The sequence below is a fragment of the Megalops cyprinoides genome, chromosome 5 (genome assembly GCF_013368585.1).
Source record: "Megalops cyprinoides isolate fMegCyp1 chromosome 5, fMegCyp1.pri, whole genome shotgun sequence".
In the NCBI taxonomy this organism is placed as follows: domain Eukaryota; kingdom Metazoa; phylum Chordata; class Actinopteri; order Elopiformes; family Megalopidae; genus Megalops; species Megalops cyprinoides.
Window position 1 is genome coordinate 29,982,557 of NC_050587.1, and position 16,328 is coordinate 29,998,884.

At 43.8% G+C, this 16,328-nt stretch overlaps 1 protein-coding gene across 5 annotated transcripts; it reads left to right on the plus strand.

The window, feature by feature from the left end:
• Nucleotides 1-1,160: 1,160 nt before the first annotated feature.
• rilpl1 (Rab interacting lysosomal protein-like 1) lies at nt 1,161-15,142 on the plus strand. Of its 5 annotated transcripts, XM_036529074.1 has the most exons (9): nt 1,161-1,739; nt 3,477-3,627; nt 6,783-6,901; nt 7,652-7,882; nt 9,500-9,691; nt 10,515-10,681; nt 10,773-10,877; nt 12,862-12,949; nt 14,415-14,492. In XM_036529074.1, exons 1-9 carry the CDS (start codon nt 1,452-1,454, stop codon nt 14,418-14,420), a joined length of 1,347 nt encoding a protein of 448 aa, XP_036384967.1. In that variant the 5' UTR covers nt 1,161-1,451; the 3' UTR covers nt 14,421-14,492. The 5 variants fall into 5 exon arrangements, with proteins under 5 accessions (XP_036384967.1, XP_036384966.1, XP_036384965.1 ...); XM_036529073.1 differs by lacking the exon at nt 12,862-12,949 and having other exon boundaries at nt 14,415-15,142; XM_036529072.1 differs by lacking the exon at nt 14,415-14,492 and having other exon boundaries at nt 12,862-13,172.
• Nucleotides 15,143-16,328: the final 1,186 nt, after the last annotated feature.

The window sequence follows — 16,328 nt, forward strand, 5'->3', positions numbered from 1 at the left end:
TCCTCTAGATGGAGCCACCCTCAACTTCCAGCATAAATACTGGAAGTAGAGAGTGGCTGGAGTGGAGAATATCGCTAGATATCAGTATGTTGGCTTCTGTGACTGATAGTACACATGATATTGAAGGACGTCTTACAGACCTGTAGACGCAGTCACACTTTGCAATTTTAAATGACCTAGGTACATTTAACTTGTTATTTGTGTTATTTGTATTTGTCGCCCCCTGTTGGCGAGAATAGGTGATATGGTTGTTGCAGTGGTTGTGAATAAAGCCCATGGGACGAGCCATCACAATCACTGCCACGTAGAGAGGAAAGTATTTTGGGCGGTCGTGATTTCACAGATTTACCGGAAAGCGTAAAAGCAGAAGTGCCGTTGTCTGCACGCGCATCTGTCCGTCTGTGTGTCAGCGAGACTGAATCACCAAAACCAGGGCAGCCACGCAGTTAAAGTACTGTTATGTACAGCATTCACTGTATCTAATTAGGAAAATGTATTGGGCCCAAAGTCGGGGTGAAAATGGTTCTCTGACTGACTGTGGGAACAGATAATGCAGTCTGTAATGTGTTCAAAGTTCTCACATTAAAAGTAATATGGAGCCAGTTGGGTAAGATGCTCAAAACAGATTAAACGTGACCGCTGGTCATGTCAGGTCATAAATTTGTGCAATATAGAATTTCGGGGGAGTTTAGGTCAGTAACGAACGCATGGCCTCAGCCTTAACATACTGTGTATCAGTACCTTGTGAGTGAATGTGTGTCAGGGACTATTCATTAAATTAACCTGCTATATAAGAAAGCACGAATGCATCAGAAATTAGTTTACATCTTAAGAGACACGATTTACTTTACTTTTCCCACGAGGTAGGCCTAATCGTTGTTGTTATTTTGTGAGAGCAAAATATGTTGTTGAATTCTTTCTGTCGATTTTGACCAAATGACCGTGTTAGTTTTCAGTTGATGTGTACCAATTGATCTACGTGTGTACACTCTTATTCTGTTCCAGGACATCAGATTGAGCGTAATAGCATGTGTGTTAGTCACATACCTCTGCATTTTCTACGGAAAGTACGCGTTTTCATGCTTGTGATTCCAAATGACGCTTGCAGCGACCTCCTCTGTCCGTCTGAAATTCGTACATGCGCAGTGCGTTGACTGCAATATGTCCAAAGAGTAGGGCACAGCAGATTGTAGACGGCAATGGGACTGCCGGTGTTTTTTATCTAATTAATCTCAAATCGGTGACAAAATGGCCGCAGAAAGAGAAGAGATGTCATTGATAGGTGCCTAAGGGATTCCCACGTTACTTGGTGAGTTAATGGAAAGAAAAACGGTCTCTGCAGGAAGCCACGTTCATACAGAGTGTTTAACTTAGCAAAGTGAAGGAACTTTGGTTGTGGCGAAGGAAAATACCGGATAACAGGAACTGCGGAGACAGAGAGATAGCAAACCATGGAAGACTTCGGATCCGCGCTGGAAAAAAACGCATCGGACCTCACGGTAATGGATGTATATGACATAGCCGCAATCGTGGGACAAGAATTCGAGCGGATAATCGATCAGTATGGGTGTGAAGTGCTGTCACGTCTCATGCCCAAAGTGGTCCGGGTGCTGGAGATCCTCGAGGTTCTGGTTAGTCGAAATAGCATCAGCCCTGAAACCGAGGAGCTGCGGCTCGAGCTGGACAGACTGCGGCTGGAGCGGATGGACCGAATGGAAAAGGAAAAGAAACACAAAAAGGTCTGGCATTGTCAGAAATAAAGGTGATGCGCACTGGGTTTGGCTACACCATCACAATAGGCGCCCCTGACGTTCGATCTCTTTCCCTCGCTGTCCGGGCTGGGCGTTCTAGTTCATCCGCTCGCCTGAGCGGCGACAAAAGCTGCCAAATTGAGTCATAATTTATTTTTAGGACCTGCCATTTGTGATGCCTAGGAAGAATTTACCAAAATCTTCCCACCCCAGAGTCTGCATTACAACGTGTGTTTTGAAATGTGTTAGGTTAGCTTACTACAAACTGCGATACATAGTCCCCGCAGTTATTAGTTAAACTGAAACGTGTAACAGAACTAGCCAAATGTCAGCCGCTGACAGCTCAGCCAGTGTTTTTTTCTGTTGCAGTGCGTTTGTTTATAGTTGCTAGGGTTTTTTTTATGTAAGTTAATAGCCTACCAATTTTGCAAGACTGTTTATTAAACTGTAGTATTATAGTTTTCTTATAGACATATGTAATTAAATCTATAACTCATCAGGTAGATGAGGACACCAACGAGGGTATTTCTGAGTGAAGCCAAGCCCATTTTGGCGCGACCCTGTAATAATTTTCTTGAAAGTTGTCACACACCCACACCAGTGACAGTGTATCTACCCACCTAGCAACATTCTACATTTTTATCTTAGATTTCATATATCTGTTTCCTTCTGCTGCTGCTGCTTTGCGTGCCCACGCATATTTTAAAATTTGAGCGAATCGCTGTAAGGAATCTGGTATTCCAGATGCGTTCGTTAGTACGAGCCGTTTTTTTAAAGCTGTTTTCCTGAATACATATTTGTTTTGTTCAGCTTTGTCAGAAGCAGAGCGATAACAAAAATGCTGTGAGTGCTGTTAAATCAGCAAGCATGTTTTCTGTCTGTTCTACTGAAATACTTCTATAGTGATCTGAACCTTGTACTTTAGTTTTTTTTTTCTTGTTTGTGGTGATAAAGTTGAGTGATGTGTCACAAATGGAAATTAAACAGATATGCAAAATAGACCAATTAATAAATATAATTCTGAAGAAGCGCGATGTATATTAATAAAATATACAGTTGAAAATAAAAGGATAACTTAAACCAAACTAATGAATAAATAATTCCAGACGGTATTTTCTAATTTGCCTTTGATATAATCAGTCTGCCAGACTGAAGAATATATTACAATTTTGGAATATACTGTATGGTGTGTGCATACATTTACATATAATTTAAAACCTTTATTTTGGAAAGAATATCTATAGTTTGATTTATTAAGAAGTATGTTCCATTGAGCAAGAATTCCATATGCTAACATTTTGCCTATGACTTCTTGGCATTGTTGCCCCACAGTTTTTCATTTTTCATTCATTCCATGAATGATTACCTTTTAGATGAATGGTTACACTGCAGTTCTGGAAATGAGGGTCACCCATGTAAGAGATACAGGAAGTGAAATCCATCTTCCCCACATAGGAACACAGAGGTTTACATCAGAAAGACACAAACAGAACCCACCAAAATAATTTAAAAGCAGGCTTATATCCTTATTATCAGTAATAAACACTTTAGCGTCAACACTGAACAAATTCTTATTTAAATGTGTGTAAGAGTCCTCACTGTGTGTGGGTAAGTAGATTGGCTGTGTATTTATTCGGTGGTGTGTGTATGTATGTTGCAGCATGTGGGTCAGCACATTATATTTGACTGATTGCCAGACCCGGTTCACACTCTCCTTATACACAGGAGCTGGAGCTAGTGGAGGATGTGTGGCGGGGAGAGGCCCAGGACCTGCTGACCCAGATCGCCCAGCTGCAGGAGGAGAATAAGACCCTGCTAACTAATCTCTCACTCAAGGATTCCCCCATGACTGAGGAGGACCTGCAGAGGCAGGAAGGTACTGGTAAATCCACCCAACCAGCCATCTGGCCCTGCGTGACCCTGGGTCATTTGTTTATCCTGTTAATCCTCTGTGGCTTATTAATATTATGTAATCGACTACTACTACTACCTCTGCTAGTAATACTAATAATAATAATAATAGTAAGAAGAAGAATGGTAACAATAATAATAATCTTATTATTATTGATGCTGTTTTTATTATTTTAACAACTAACAACATTACATTTTCATTTTCACCAAGCTAACAAAACTGCCGTCCCACCTAATTTAATGGGATGTATTCCTAAAGACTTATTATAGCACTGAATGTGATGGAAGTGTAAGAATTACGTGTTCAGATTAAAAGGGCTCAAACTAAAAAAAAAAAAACATAAATATAGGATTAGGGTTTTGGGGTCATACAGGATTACTGACTGAGCCTAGAAATCACGTATCTCTCTGTGACTTGTGAATGTGTTGAAGAATGAGGAAATAGTCCAGTAGTCCAAATCACGTGAGTCCTGTGTATGTATGCATATGGATTCTGTATCAGATGGCTAACATTCAGACAGCCTGAATGACAGTACATGTGTCACTGAAGTCTGTATTGCTCATCTCTTTAGCTCTAGCTAAAGAGGACAGGAATCCCTGAGTGCAGTGTGACTTAGTTTGATACTCCCACCGGAAATTCCCCCCTATGTGTCCCTTTCCACCCCTCCCTTCCCCCCGAAGGGCGGCCCAATGGAATCGGTTGCGGTCCGGCACCCAGCACACTTCAGTGCCCCTCAGTCCGAGCTGCAAACAAAAGCAGCCCAGCAACTTTCAGGTCACATGACCTCCTTGTTCAGATAGTTGTTTCTCTGTGAAAACTTTGTTTCTCTGTGAAAACAAAATCCCAGGGAAGTGTTTGGTTGGACTTTGTAAGAGCCATTCATTTGGTGTGGTGCAAGTTTTCTGATACTCCTTGAGTTTTTTTGTTTTTTTCCAGCGAGTTTATGACCAAGGGTCAAGCTTTGATAAATATACACATGTCAGATGACATTTGCAAGTAAAAACATTTTCATTGACCAGCCCTAACAAAGCGACTGAACCGCGTCCAAGCCTGTGTGGCTAACAAGGTCAGCGCTAATCCTAATTTGTGTGGCATTAAGTGACGGCATGTACAAGCACACCCCTCTCCACAGGTTTCCAGTCTGCCACAGGGCACTTCAACCCTCTCCACCTGCTTTAATACTGAGAGCCAAGCATAGAGGCAGTGGGTATTTGGTGCGATTCTACCAGGAGCTGAACCTACAGCTCTCCCTGGGCTGGGGCAGACACTTCAGCCACGGCACTGTTGGAGTCTCTTGTTTGAGACGGCAGACTGAGAGAGGGAAATAAATAGGGAAAGAAAGGAGGGTAAGGGGACTGAAGTGGTGCCACTGCGAGGCTAGTGCTTGTGAGGGCTGTGGTGGGAAGTGGCAGACCGGGGAGCAGTGTTTTTGATGGGGGGCAGAGGATGACAGAGAGGCTGTATTGATCACTGTCCGTCCTTTGTTGTCCCCCAGTGGGGGGGAGGGTGCTCAGAGCCTGATGTCATCATCACTTTCATTGCCCCGAATGAGCAAAGTGGTGAGAGGGCTTCTTGTGACAAGTGCCCACCCACACTCTACCCCACACACACACACACTCATCCTCAGCTGATCCTCATGCAAGCACACACACACTGACAAATGCACAGGCTCCCACACACGATGGCCATATATCTCCATGCACACACAGACAGACAGACACACACATAAACATGTTCATCCACAACTGATTTTAATGCAAGCACACACACAGACAAACACAGGCTCCCACACACAACGGCATGTGTTTGCATACATACACACACACACACACATCTCATCCAGATGGAAAACACCACTGACACTAACAGTGCACACTCCGGGCACACGGACACACACACACTGTTGCATTCACACAGGCACACAGATACAGTGTGTAAACACGCATGCAAATTCTCCGGCACTCTCTCTTTCTCCTCCTTTCTCTATCTCTCTCTCATGCACACAAAGGAGCCCTTCTCTGCAAATGAAGCACGGCCAGGACCCATTACAGCATGGGCAGCCGGTCTGTGGCTCTACAGAGGTCCCTCAGTCACTCTGGGACGCACGTACCCTAAGTAATGAGACCTGGAACGCTTCATTTTCACTCCTCTTTGAACTGGGCTGCCTGCATTTCTGCAGTCTGGGTTTGTGCCCAGTCCAGCTGCAGCTACAGCGAGCAGAAAGAGGCGGTTTCCTGTGACCCGTAGACTTGAATTACAGTTCAACCTACACACACTCTGCTGTCAGGTGACAAGGATTATACAGTGTCAGTGGACTTGGCAAGGCAAATAAGGATGTGGTTGGGGCAGGGTTATAACATCGCAGCCTTGGAAAGTTGATTCGATGGTGTGTTGACGGAAGAGGCACACCAAAGGGAATGCCTGGGATGGGGTCAAGGGGTTAAGTGTGCGCAGGTCTCCGTGTCGACGTGCATTGTGTCGGCGGCCGTGTGCTTGTGTCTGAAGGATCTGCCCTGCGTGACATCACTCCGTGCCAGGAAGCGAGATGTTATTTTAAGCCAGCCTGGGCTCCTTGACAGAAATACACCCCCCTCTGAGTGACTGGCGTGCTTGTCATTGCTGTAACTCATTCTCAGGATCCAGAAGCCCACGTGGGTGGAAACTCTAAATCAGGACAGCTCCATATCTGGGTCCGTGCATTAGGCACCCTTTTCAGAGCTCTTGCAAACAAAGGGAGATAGTGCTCAGTACAGTATACATTGAAATGATTCAGTTAAGAAAGTCAAAGGCATGTCAAAATGTAGTGTACATTTATGTTGTTCTCCAGCAAGGGAATTTTGCCATGTCAGGCATAATCTGATCAATATTATTCTCTGTATTGATTATTTGACCTGACCACAATGTCTTTGTACAGGGTTACTAGGACACAGTTATTCTTGTTTCTTGCTGTAGTTTCAGAATGTAGCGTAGGGATTAAGCAGGTGTTCAATCAGCCATACAGGACTCGCTGTCCTGAGCTTAGTCTCCTCCTGACTTGTGAGGGAGATGTCTTTCGAGTAGGCTGTGTGTGTTAATGGAGTGGTCATACGATGTGTTCCCCTCGGTTACCATGTCACCAGGTATGTCGGAGAGGGAGCGGCAGGTGATGAAGAAGCTGAAGGAGGTGGTGGACAAGCAGAGAGATGAGATCCGTGCAAAGGACCGCGAGCTGACGCTCAAGAGCGAGGACATTGAGGCTGTAAGGGAATGTACACACGCACACATAAGAAACCGTTACATTACAATCTTTTCCTTTTTCTGCACAAAACTACTCACTTCCCATAGTTAATTTGGTGATTGGTCACCTGTTAGCTTAGCAGATCCCCTTAAACAGACTTGCAACATTCATATTTGTATGTTTTTGTGTATCTTCCACTCATACATTAATCAGTATATATTGTGTCCTCCATATTTATTGATACCCATGATAAAAATCAGCGATGATGGAAGAGTGGGAAATGTTCAATTTTTTCATCTTTAAAATGTTAAACCCATATGGAAAATATATATATTAATATACTAAGAAACTTGTTCAGCCCAGACGTTATTGCAAATACATTTAAAATATGTTAACACAAAGGCAAAAGATATTGGAATGTACCAAAAGGCAATAATTTGCATATTTTAAATGTATTGATTGAGCTAGATTGTCAATGTATTCTTTTTTGTGTGGGAAAATATATTTTAATCTTAAAAGCATTGTACAGAACAAAGGTGCATTGTTTGCAAATTGTTTGCAAATAATGAAAAGTGAGACAGAAAAATCAGCATATACATTTCAAAAACTTTCTCAAAAGGGTGTATCAGCATTGGGGACTGAGACCCAGCATTCCACCAGTCATAAGCCCAATACACTGACCCCCCACACCTCAGCATTGCCCTCTCTCTCTCTCTCTCTCTCTCTCTCTCTCTCTCTCTCTCATTGGCTGTTTTGTTAACCCCCCCCCAGCTCCAGCAGCAGCAGAACCGGCTGATGAAGATCAACCACGACCTGCGGCACAAGATCACGGTGGTGGAGGCGCAGGGCAAGGCCCTGATCGAGCAGAAGGTGGAGCTGGAGGCCCTCTCCCAGGCGCGGCAGCAGGAGCTCGGCGGGCTGCGGCAGGAGCTGGCGGAGCTTCGCGAGCGCCTGCAGGGGGAGCCCAAGCACAACGGGGAGGAGCCACTCGCGCTGGCAAAGGTGACCCCCCCCCAGTTACCTCCGTGTGTCTTTCATCTCCCCAGTTCTCTTTAGCTCTCAGCCAAGGGAAATCATGGTTTACTTGTTCCAAAAAACCTATGCATTGTTGGATTGGATACAGCAGTGCATAACTTTATTGAGTGGGACACGGAAGTGGAATTTTCCTGGTGCCTAGCAGGTTCCCTTTCTACCTTTCATATTGGAGCTGGTAACATGAAGGACCTCCTAAGGTTCAGTGGCTAAGGCCCAGCAGAGAGAATCCAGTGTGCACTTCCACAGCTTTGAGCCCAGATGTCCAATCACTTAGCCCTTGAGACAGGTGGTGCAGATGAAAGGCCCATTGTGGCTGTACTTAGTGTTTCCGCTTTAGCTTTATAGCTTGTTGAAGGATTGAACCCAAAGTTTCATGTAAGAAAAGGTTATTTGAGTATTTGGGTTCCTCTATATGTAACTGAAAATGTAATTGGCAGTCATGGTAACTGAGATTTAATCCATTAGCCAGCAATGATAATCTCACTTTACAGTTGTCCTAGCTTGTTTAAGTGTTGATTGTGAATTTGCTAATTAGGCATAACAACGCCTTGAAATAGCCTTGGTATTCTGTGGTCTAAACTGCCATTCATTAATAATATTAATAATGATAATAATTTAATGTTAACCTTATTATTGTTAGTAGTATTATTATCATCATCATCATCATGAACATCACCATTATTATTATTATTATTTTCTTTCTTGCATCTTGTGATACATCAGCAGAACCAGGTCCAAACAATGGTCCTTGGGTGCTATAGGATAGATAGACTCTCATTATTATTATTATTATTATTATTATTATTGTAGTCACTTAACAGTAGCTAAAAGGCAGCAGCCTGCAGAGTTGGTGATTGTGTGAGCACAGAGATTTGGATTTTCCCTGACAGGGCAGTCTAGTGTGTGAGCCAGGCCAAAGAGTGGGCTGTGTGACAGAATGCTCAATAAACAAGACAAGCAGAGAGGACACAGTGTGCTCTGTGCTGAGCTGCCGTAGAAGCTGAATGCCTCTGCTCGGAAATACTGGGCGTATAAACATGCATAAAAATACATATATTACACAGGCAGGCACCCATATCCAAATCGACTTACATTGTGTATGCATGATACATTTGTATAGCTGGATATTTATGGAAGCACAGCAGGTTAAGTACATTACAGGGCCACAACAACAGTATTCCACCTTTCTTTACCACTATGCCTCTCTGCCCATATATATAGGCATGCATAATGGTTCTTTATGGTTATGTATTTTCATCCCTGCAAGTGGGATGTTAATGTTGGCCATAGAAGGCAGCCAGTTGCAATCTTCTGCAATTACATAAAGGTACATCAGATACTGTTCCTGAAGCATTTTCACTGTACCATCTTCCTCCAAATGAGGTCAGAACTCAGTAACATGGAAAAACAGTACTGCATCCTTTATTGCTTAAGAAATATATTGTAGAGATAGTGACCCAGATATGAAATGTGACATTGGCATGCAGTGGTGGTAGATTATGTCATGGTATGGGAAAACGGCATGATGATGACTCTTCAGTCCCTCAACTGTTCCTATATATACTCCCCTCGTTTTCACCCCAGCTCTCAAAAGCGGCAGCAACAGGGAGCCAGGGTTTGCTTTGCTCAGGCAACAGAGACCCTCCCGAATTCCTGACGGAGCGCTCTGAGCCAGAGGGGCGCCTCTCCCTCCCCCCTTGCTTTGTGGACCGGGGGGCCGAGGAGCAGGAGGGGGGCGCTGTTCTCGATGAGGAGGAGCAGGCGGTGTTGTTATGGGTAACCCCTAGCGACAGCTCTCCAGAGTGGCGTGTGTCCTGATTCTAACCCCTGAATATCACAGTAGCTCACCTCACAGACATTGTAGGAGCTCGAATCCTCCAGCGCTGTGCTATGCGTAGCTTTTGTTTGCATTGTCTGGTTTGAACGGATTGGAGTGGTAACCCTTTGACTGCACTGTGGTCCAGTGAAAGCATGCCTCTTGTGCTGTGAAGTGACCCCTGCCGGACTGCGGCAGTGTCTTTATTTGTGATCTGTGTCACTTGGTTTGCCCAGTGGTCCGTTTTTGTTTTGCTGGTCACATTGTACCTCTCCCCTGGTGTACTGTGTCATTCAGCGCATGCTGTAACAGAATCCGTGGGTGACATATCCTGGCTAACACTGGAGCAAAAGGATCTATTGAGAGCCATCAGATATCAGCAATGACTCTGTCTGCCAGAGCAGCCCCAGCTGTGCCACCCATAACCACAAGCGGAAAGCGCCCCCATGTGGAAGCACCTGGGACTGTCTTTGTTATAAACACCCATAGAGAAGTAGGAATGTAGCATGAATGTAGAATGATATGTGTACCGATTTGTCACTCTTCCACAGAAGGAATAGTTCAAGTTATAATAATAATAACACAATGATTGATGTTGTAATTGTTATTGCTATTAATAGTGGTAGCTGTAGTAAAAGCATTTGAATAAACTAAAACTGGTCTTGTTGTACATGAATGTGCTTCACAGACTCGTTTTTTGGTCAGCATGCTTGCTGTTGCATGGGCAGAGCTTTAGAATGACCACTAGAGATCTCATCTGCAGCTCTGTCTCTCTGCCACCAGGAGGCACTGTGTGAGGAGGACCTGGCGGGAGAGAGGGACGCTCAGGACCCGAAAGACCCCAATCGACCCCGTTTCACCCTCCAAGAGCTGCGGGACGTCCTGCACGAGAGGAATGAGCTCAAAGCCAAAGTGTTCATGCTGCAAGAGGAGATCGCATATTACAAAAGGTAAGAGTGCATTTCCTCTTTTCCACTCTGTGGCCGCTTTCATCTCCCTTTGTTAATTATCAGTGTGATGTCATGCTTTTCTCTCCATCAGTGAGGAGGCAGAGGAAGAGACGGGCTCCTCTACGCCAACCCCCTCCCCCGTGCTGCGGGCCCGCCCCCGCCCAAACACCCAACCAGAGTCAGGGATCAAGCGCCTGTGAGTACCAGAGATCCCTAACCTGAGCCTAACACTGCAACCACATCAACTGCCCGTCACTGTAAACACACTGCTTCACTCTGCAAAGACACCGTCCCACAGTGCAAACACACAGCTCCACACAGCCAACATGTTAGCTATTCCACACTGAAAGTGCACAATCTCACACTGTCAACACTTGGCAAGTTGATTTATGGTACACAGTATTTAAAGATTATCACAAGATGAAATTGTGACTTAACTGCTTTGTGTTCATATCTGCCCGGGGACACCTTTCTTCCATCTGTGTGTGTGGAAATCACCATCTACTTTCACTTTCTGTCCTCATATGCAGGCTGTTCATTTTTCATTGGCTTACCTGAACTCAGTGTCATATAATGCGCCCATTTGAAATTATGAACAAAGCAAATGTATTTATACTCTTTGAAAACTGCAGTCTGAAACAGTGTTGCATGTTAAATGGACCACTCACAAAGTATCTGTGTGTAAGCATGATTTGTAGGTAAATAGTTAAAGGCTAATTGAAAAGTTTGGCCACTATAAGCATGCATTAAGTCCTCTGTGTATGAAGATGGCATTGGTATTGTCTGACAGTAACTGATATTCTAGGACCTCTGTTTTGGTATGCCCTTATTATCTAAGGGCAAGTTGCATATGATTAAGTGTTCTTTCAGTGAAAATGTTTTGTGGATTTAAATGGCTTTAACCTTTTTATGTGTTTTGGAGAGGTCATGAAAATGCCATGTATTTTCCTTTATCTCAGTGTGCCTGAGTTTCACAAAAATTCCCTTCCAACCTCCTATATTGATCATTACTTTTATACCTTTCTTTTCAAAAGGTCACATTTCACCTTTCTGCAAATATAAAATGTACCTGCCAATAAGTGTTGTAATAAGAACCAGACCCCGTTAGCATATGATGGTATCGCTCTTCCACACTTATTTTCTACTCTTTCATACATGTCATGTTCTGGCTCGACAGGGAGTCCTGTATGGTCTTCTTTCTTTCATAACCAATTGCTATGTCAAGGGTTACACATTTGCCGTGTACCCACCATCCCAACTCCCAAAAAGTTGTTCCAATACAGCAACCTAATGCACTATCAGTATTACTGAGTGTTGATTTTAAGACAATTGTCTGCTGTTCCACCCACCTGCTCGCAATTGGTTACAGAGGATGGCTATTGAAGGTGAGACCCTTTGGTACTCTATATAAGGATGGCCTAACTACATCCAGTAACGTCTTCCCTTGTTTCTCTTTCCCTGTACGATCTCTTTCTAGAATGGCCCTCTGCTTTTCTAGCTGATAGTCTGCCTCTCCTTTTCCCCAATGTTTTAAAGTGATACATCAGCGTGGAGTGTGTAACACTTTGACAAAAGAAGTCAACACTGTGCCTTTAAGGGGTTCTTATAGAAGTACAAAATATATCAGGTCCATGCAAATTACCAAGAATTACGTATTGTTTGAACGCTCTGCAAAAAATCCATCTTGGTGTTATTCCTGAGCAGGATTTGGCTTAGTTGTAGTCTACCTATAGATGATGATATGTGTCAGATGGGAACACAGGAACTCTCTGAATCCCAAGAATGAATGCTAACAGCCTATTGAGATATGATCTTTACAGTCCGGTGCCAGGTTATTCATCTTTCCCTAAAAGAATCTTTGCCCGGGTGTTCCTATTCCCTGTCAGACTGTTCTTTCTTTGATGTTGCCCCTGTTTGTGTTTGTTTTGTATCCTCAACAATCAGTCTAGGGTCAGTTTACTCAACCGTAATCCTAACCTCAATCATTTTGTGAAAAAAGTTGAGACTGACCTAGGGTCAGCATGTTGGGGACAGATCCAGTCCACAGCTTGGCCCTTGTCTAAGGATGTGAGGATTCTGTTCAGGGTCCCATCCCGTGCTGATGCTGTTGTGTGTTCCTGTGTTCCCTTTATTTGTGTCCCCCTCTGCTCACATCTCCGTGTCTGTGCTTCTCCGGACAGGATCTTTACAGCCATTATGCCCATGGTAGCGGCTGGGTTGATTCCAGATGATCCCACATTACAGCCAATCAGAAGACTCATTTCCCTTGTACGACCTTTTTGGTTTTCATTTTCACCATTTCCAACACGTCCAGACGTCTCACGTACCAGACTTGCATGCCCTTTCACTCTTGATTGACAAGCTGTAGATGGGAATATTCTGATTGGCTGATTGCGGGTCCATCTTGTCTCTCTTCTAGCAGCAGCATTATTGGAATCAGCCAGTCAGAATAGACCAGCCCTTCACTTCCCCTTGTGTCCGTAATAGAACTAATGATACATGTGCTCCACCTGTGCTCACAGAATTTTAAACCCATAATAATATTAGATTCATGCTTTCTGCACTGCTTTTACGCTGCAGCTGCCTAAGGCCTAATATACATTCGGAGTTAGTGTATATTCTGTTGATCTTGGCAGTAAAGGCAACAGGAATCTGTCACCTGTGTGCAAATCCTGTAAAATCCTGGAAACTGGATCTTATCTGTTATCTGACTGTTGAGCCGCTAACAGGTCAAACCGGTTAGCAGCTCATCGCTGCCGACACGTTCCAGTTGTTTGCGGTAGCTCCAGCCCAATCCAGCCGTAAGGACAACAGCCAATGGCGCAGTGGCATACTAACCTCTTTTGCCGAGCCCTTCCTTACTTTCTGTTCTGGGACAGACACGTGCATGAAAACTCTGTCCTGGGACAGTCATGTGACTATATTAGGACAGAGTAGTGCTGTGAGGCAGTGAAGTGGTCTGGGGACACTTCTGTGGCTGAATGGTAAATGTATGTCTGTCTAAAACTGAGAGGGATATTGGAATTATTGTGTCCTCTGATAGGCTGTCTGACACACCATTCCACAATGGGATGGTCACTCTTACACAAATTACAGTAGCTACAAGCCTTTCTGTAGTTGTGTGACTGCCAAGCCTTTCGCCTGTAACGCACTATGCAAAAGCTGTATTTAACCGTATTTAATTTTGAACTGCTCTTTGTTGTAAGAAGTGTAATCCATACAGCACATCTGCAAAACATTGTGTTATAGACCATAAGAAATAACCTAGAATAGATTGTCCTGGTTATGTAACATGTATGAATGTAAAATGAACTATTTTTGCTTTTGCTTCCTTTGATAACAACCAGTAATATACAGCTGTGGTAAAGGAGAGAGAAAATGGTCCAGTATTTTGTAGCATAGAACAGAATAGAATAGAATAGAATAGAAAGCCTTTATTGTCATTATACAAAGTACAATGAGATTTATACACTCTATACAGTGCACACATAACTTAAACATAGGGAAATATACAATAAGACTAAGTAGAATATAAAACTATAGTAGAATATAAAACTATAAAAGTATAAAATATAAAATTACTAACAACTGTACATAAACTCTGCAAAGGTTGTGCTAAAGTGACTGAGCATCTTTGAAAGTGCATTGCTGGGGCAGGGTTTTGAACTGTGGCTGTACGGCTCAGAGGACGACGGTGCAGGGAATTAACGCCGCCCTCCCCTCTGCCTCTCAGGTTTAGTTTCTTCTCCAGAGACAAGAGGCGGAGCTCCCAGAGGAACGTCCAGTTTGGCGACAGCTTTGGCTCATGGGCGGGGAAGGACGACGTGTACACAGAGCAGGCCCAGGAGGCCCTGCAGCACCTTTAGACGTGGACACTGATGAACACGTGGCCCTCAGATCCCGTGCCTGCTGCACTTACACCACTAGGGTCAGCTTCTACACTCCCGTAAAGGCAAAAACAGCACCCCCCCAACCCCAGCCACAAGCAACAACAACCATCAGGAGGGGGTGCGGAGGCATCAGGCAGCTTCAGTAGTACTGTTAGTTTTTAAAATGTCAGCTCTGGTAAAAAGCTGTGGGATATGATGGGGTGAATGTGATGGTGCGGCTCCTGGCATACGAATGTAGGGCTTCAAGCTGAAAGTGCAAAGTGGGTTGAGTGAGGAACACAGATTAAGAAATGCCTGAAAGCGTCTGCCAAGAAACCACATCTGAAGTATAGAAGTCCAGTCCTAAGACAGGAACCAAAGGACAGGTCCACAGAGGTGGGCTCTCAGTGCAGTGCAGTCAGAGTGAAAGCGTAGTGAGAGGAATAGGGGGTCACTCCTTACCGGTTAACAGTAGAATGAAACTGAGCGGAAACAGTAGAAAGACTTGTTGGAAATGAAGATCTTGAGGCAAGCATTGTTTAACGTAAGATGCAAGAACAGCATTGAGACAGTGCGAGAGTCGGTCATGAAGTACAAATGAAGAGAATCAGGAGAGAATGTTACATGAGGCAAGAGGGGGCAAGTGAGCTGCTTTGATGCTAAAAGAAGCAAGCATAGCCTTCACCTCATCTGAATAAACCGTGTACAAGGCTGCACCAGTGTCTGCCAACCCCTGTAGCCCCTTTGAATCAACGCTTGACATGTGCACAGTGATGGAGTGGGTTTGAGTCTTTGCCGTGGTCTGATCATGTAATGAAGTGGACTGATGGTGTGATGATTTTTAGCCAGTTATCAGGTGGGTGACATGCTTCTGAGGTTCACACAGTGCTAATGTAGGAATGTAGAATACTCATGCATTAAAATACCTGTAGGCCTGGAATGCCTGCTGTGCGAACAAATGACCTGTGGGATGTGCTGCAAAAGCCTTTGTACCCCAAACCCAAACTGACGTCATGCTTTTTTGGGAGGTATCCAAGTAATTGTACCTTTGAAAACAGAAAGTGAGCAAAACAAATCAAGACCTACTCATTGTGAAATGGTCACTGCACAAGGGAAGAAACTGATACTTAGCTTTAAGTTCTCCAGAACAGAAATATGAACACCGTGCCAGGTCTGTATATGAAGTTCCGAAGTTCCTCTCAATGACCCTACTTAACTGACATAAATGTCTTGCAGTGTCTTTCGGCAGATTTCCACAGTGCAATTCATGAACTTTGAAGGGGATTGTCACATGGTAATATTCCTAATCGTTGGCCACAAAGTGTGGAGAAAGAAGCTGCCCAACACTGGGACTGAAGAGATTTAGAAGGGTAAACAGTTTATTGCTTTAAACTCCATTTTATGCAGCATTAATTCAGGGGAAAGGGATTTGGATCACAAATATGACACACACTGATTCTGTAATTCAATTCAATTAAAGGGAAAGCTATTCCTTGTTTGCTTCGAATATAACTTGTACTTGGCTGCAGTGTTAAATCTAAGAAAGCATTGATATCCTGATATGTTGTACCTGGTACCCCATTCAAATATGTGTGAAAATAATAGATGACAGTTTTATTTATACAGTACAACTGAGACTGTGGTTTCCATTTTACTCAAATGCTTTGTTTTTTTCTCTATAAACATTTTTTGTAGGCAAAACACTGATATATATTGAGATAGCTATTTGTGATGTTTTTTTTGTTTTCCAATGCAATACAGTATTGTCTCCAGTCATG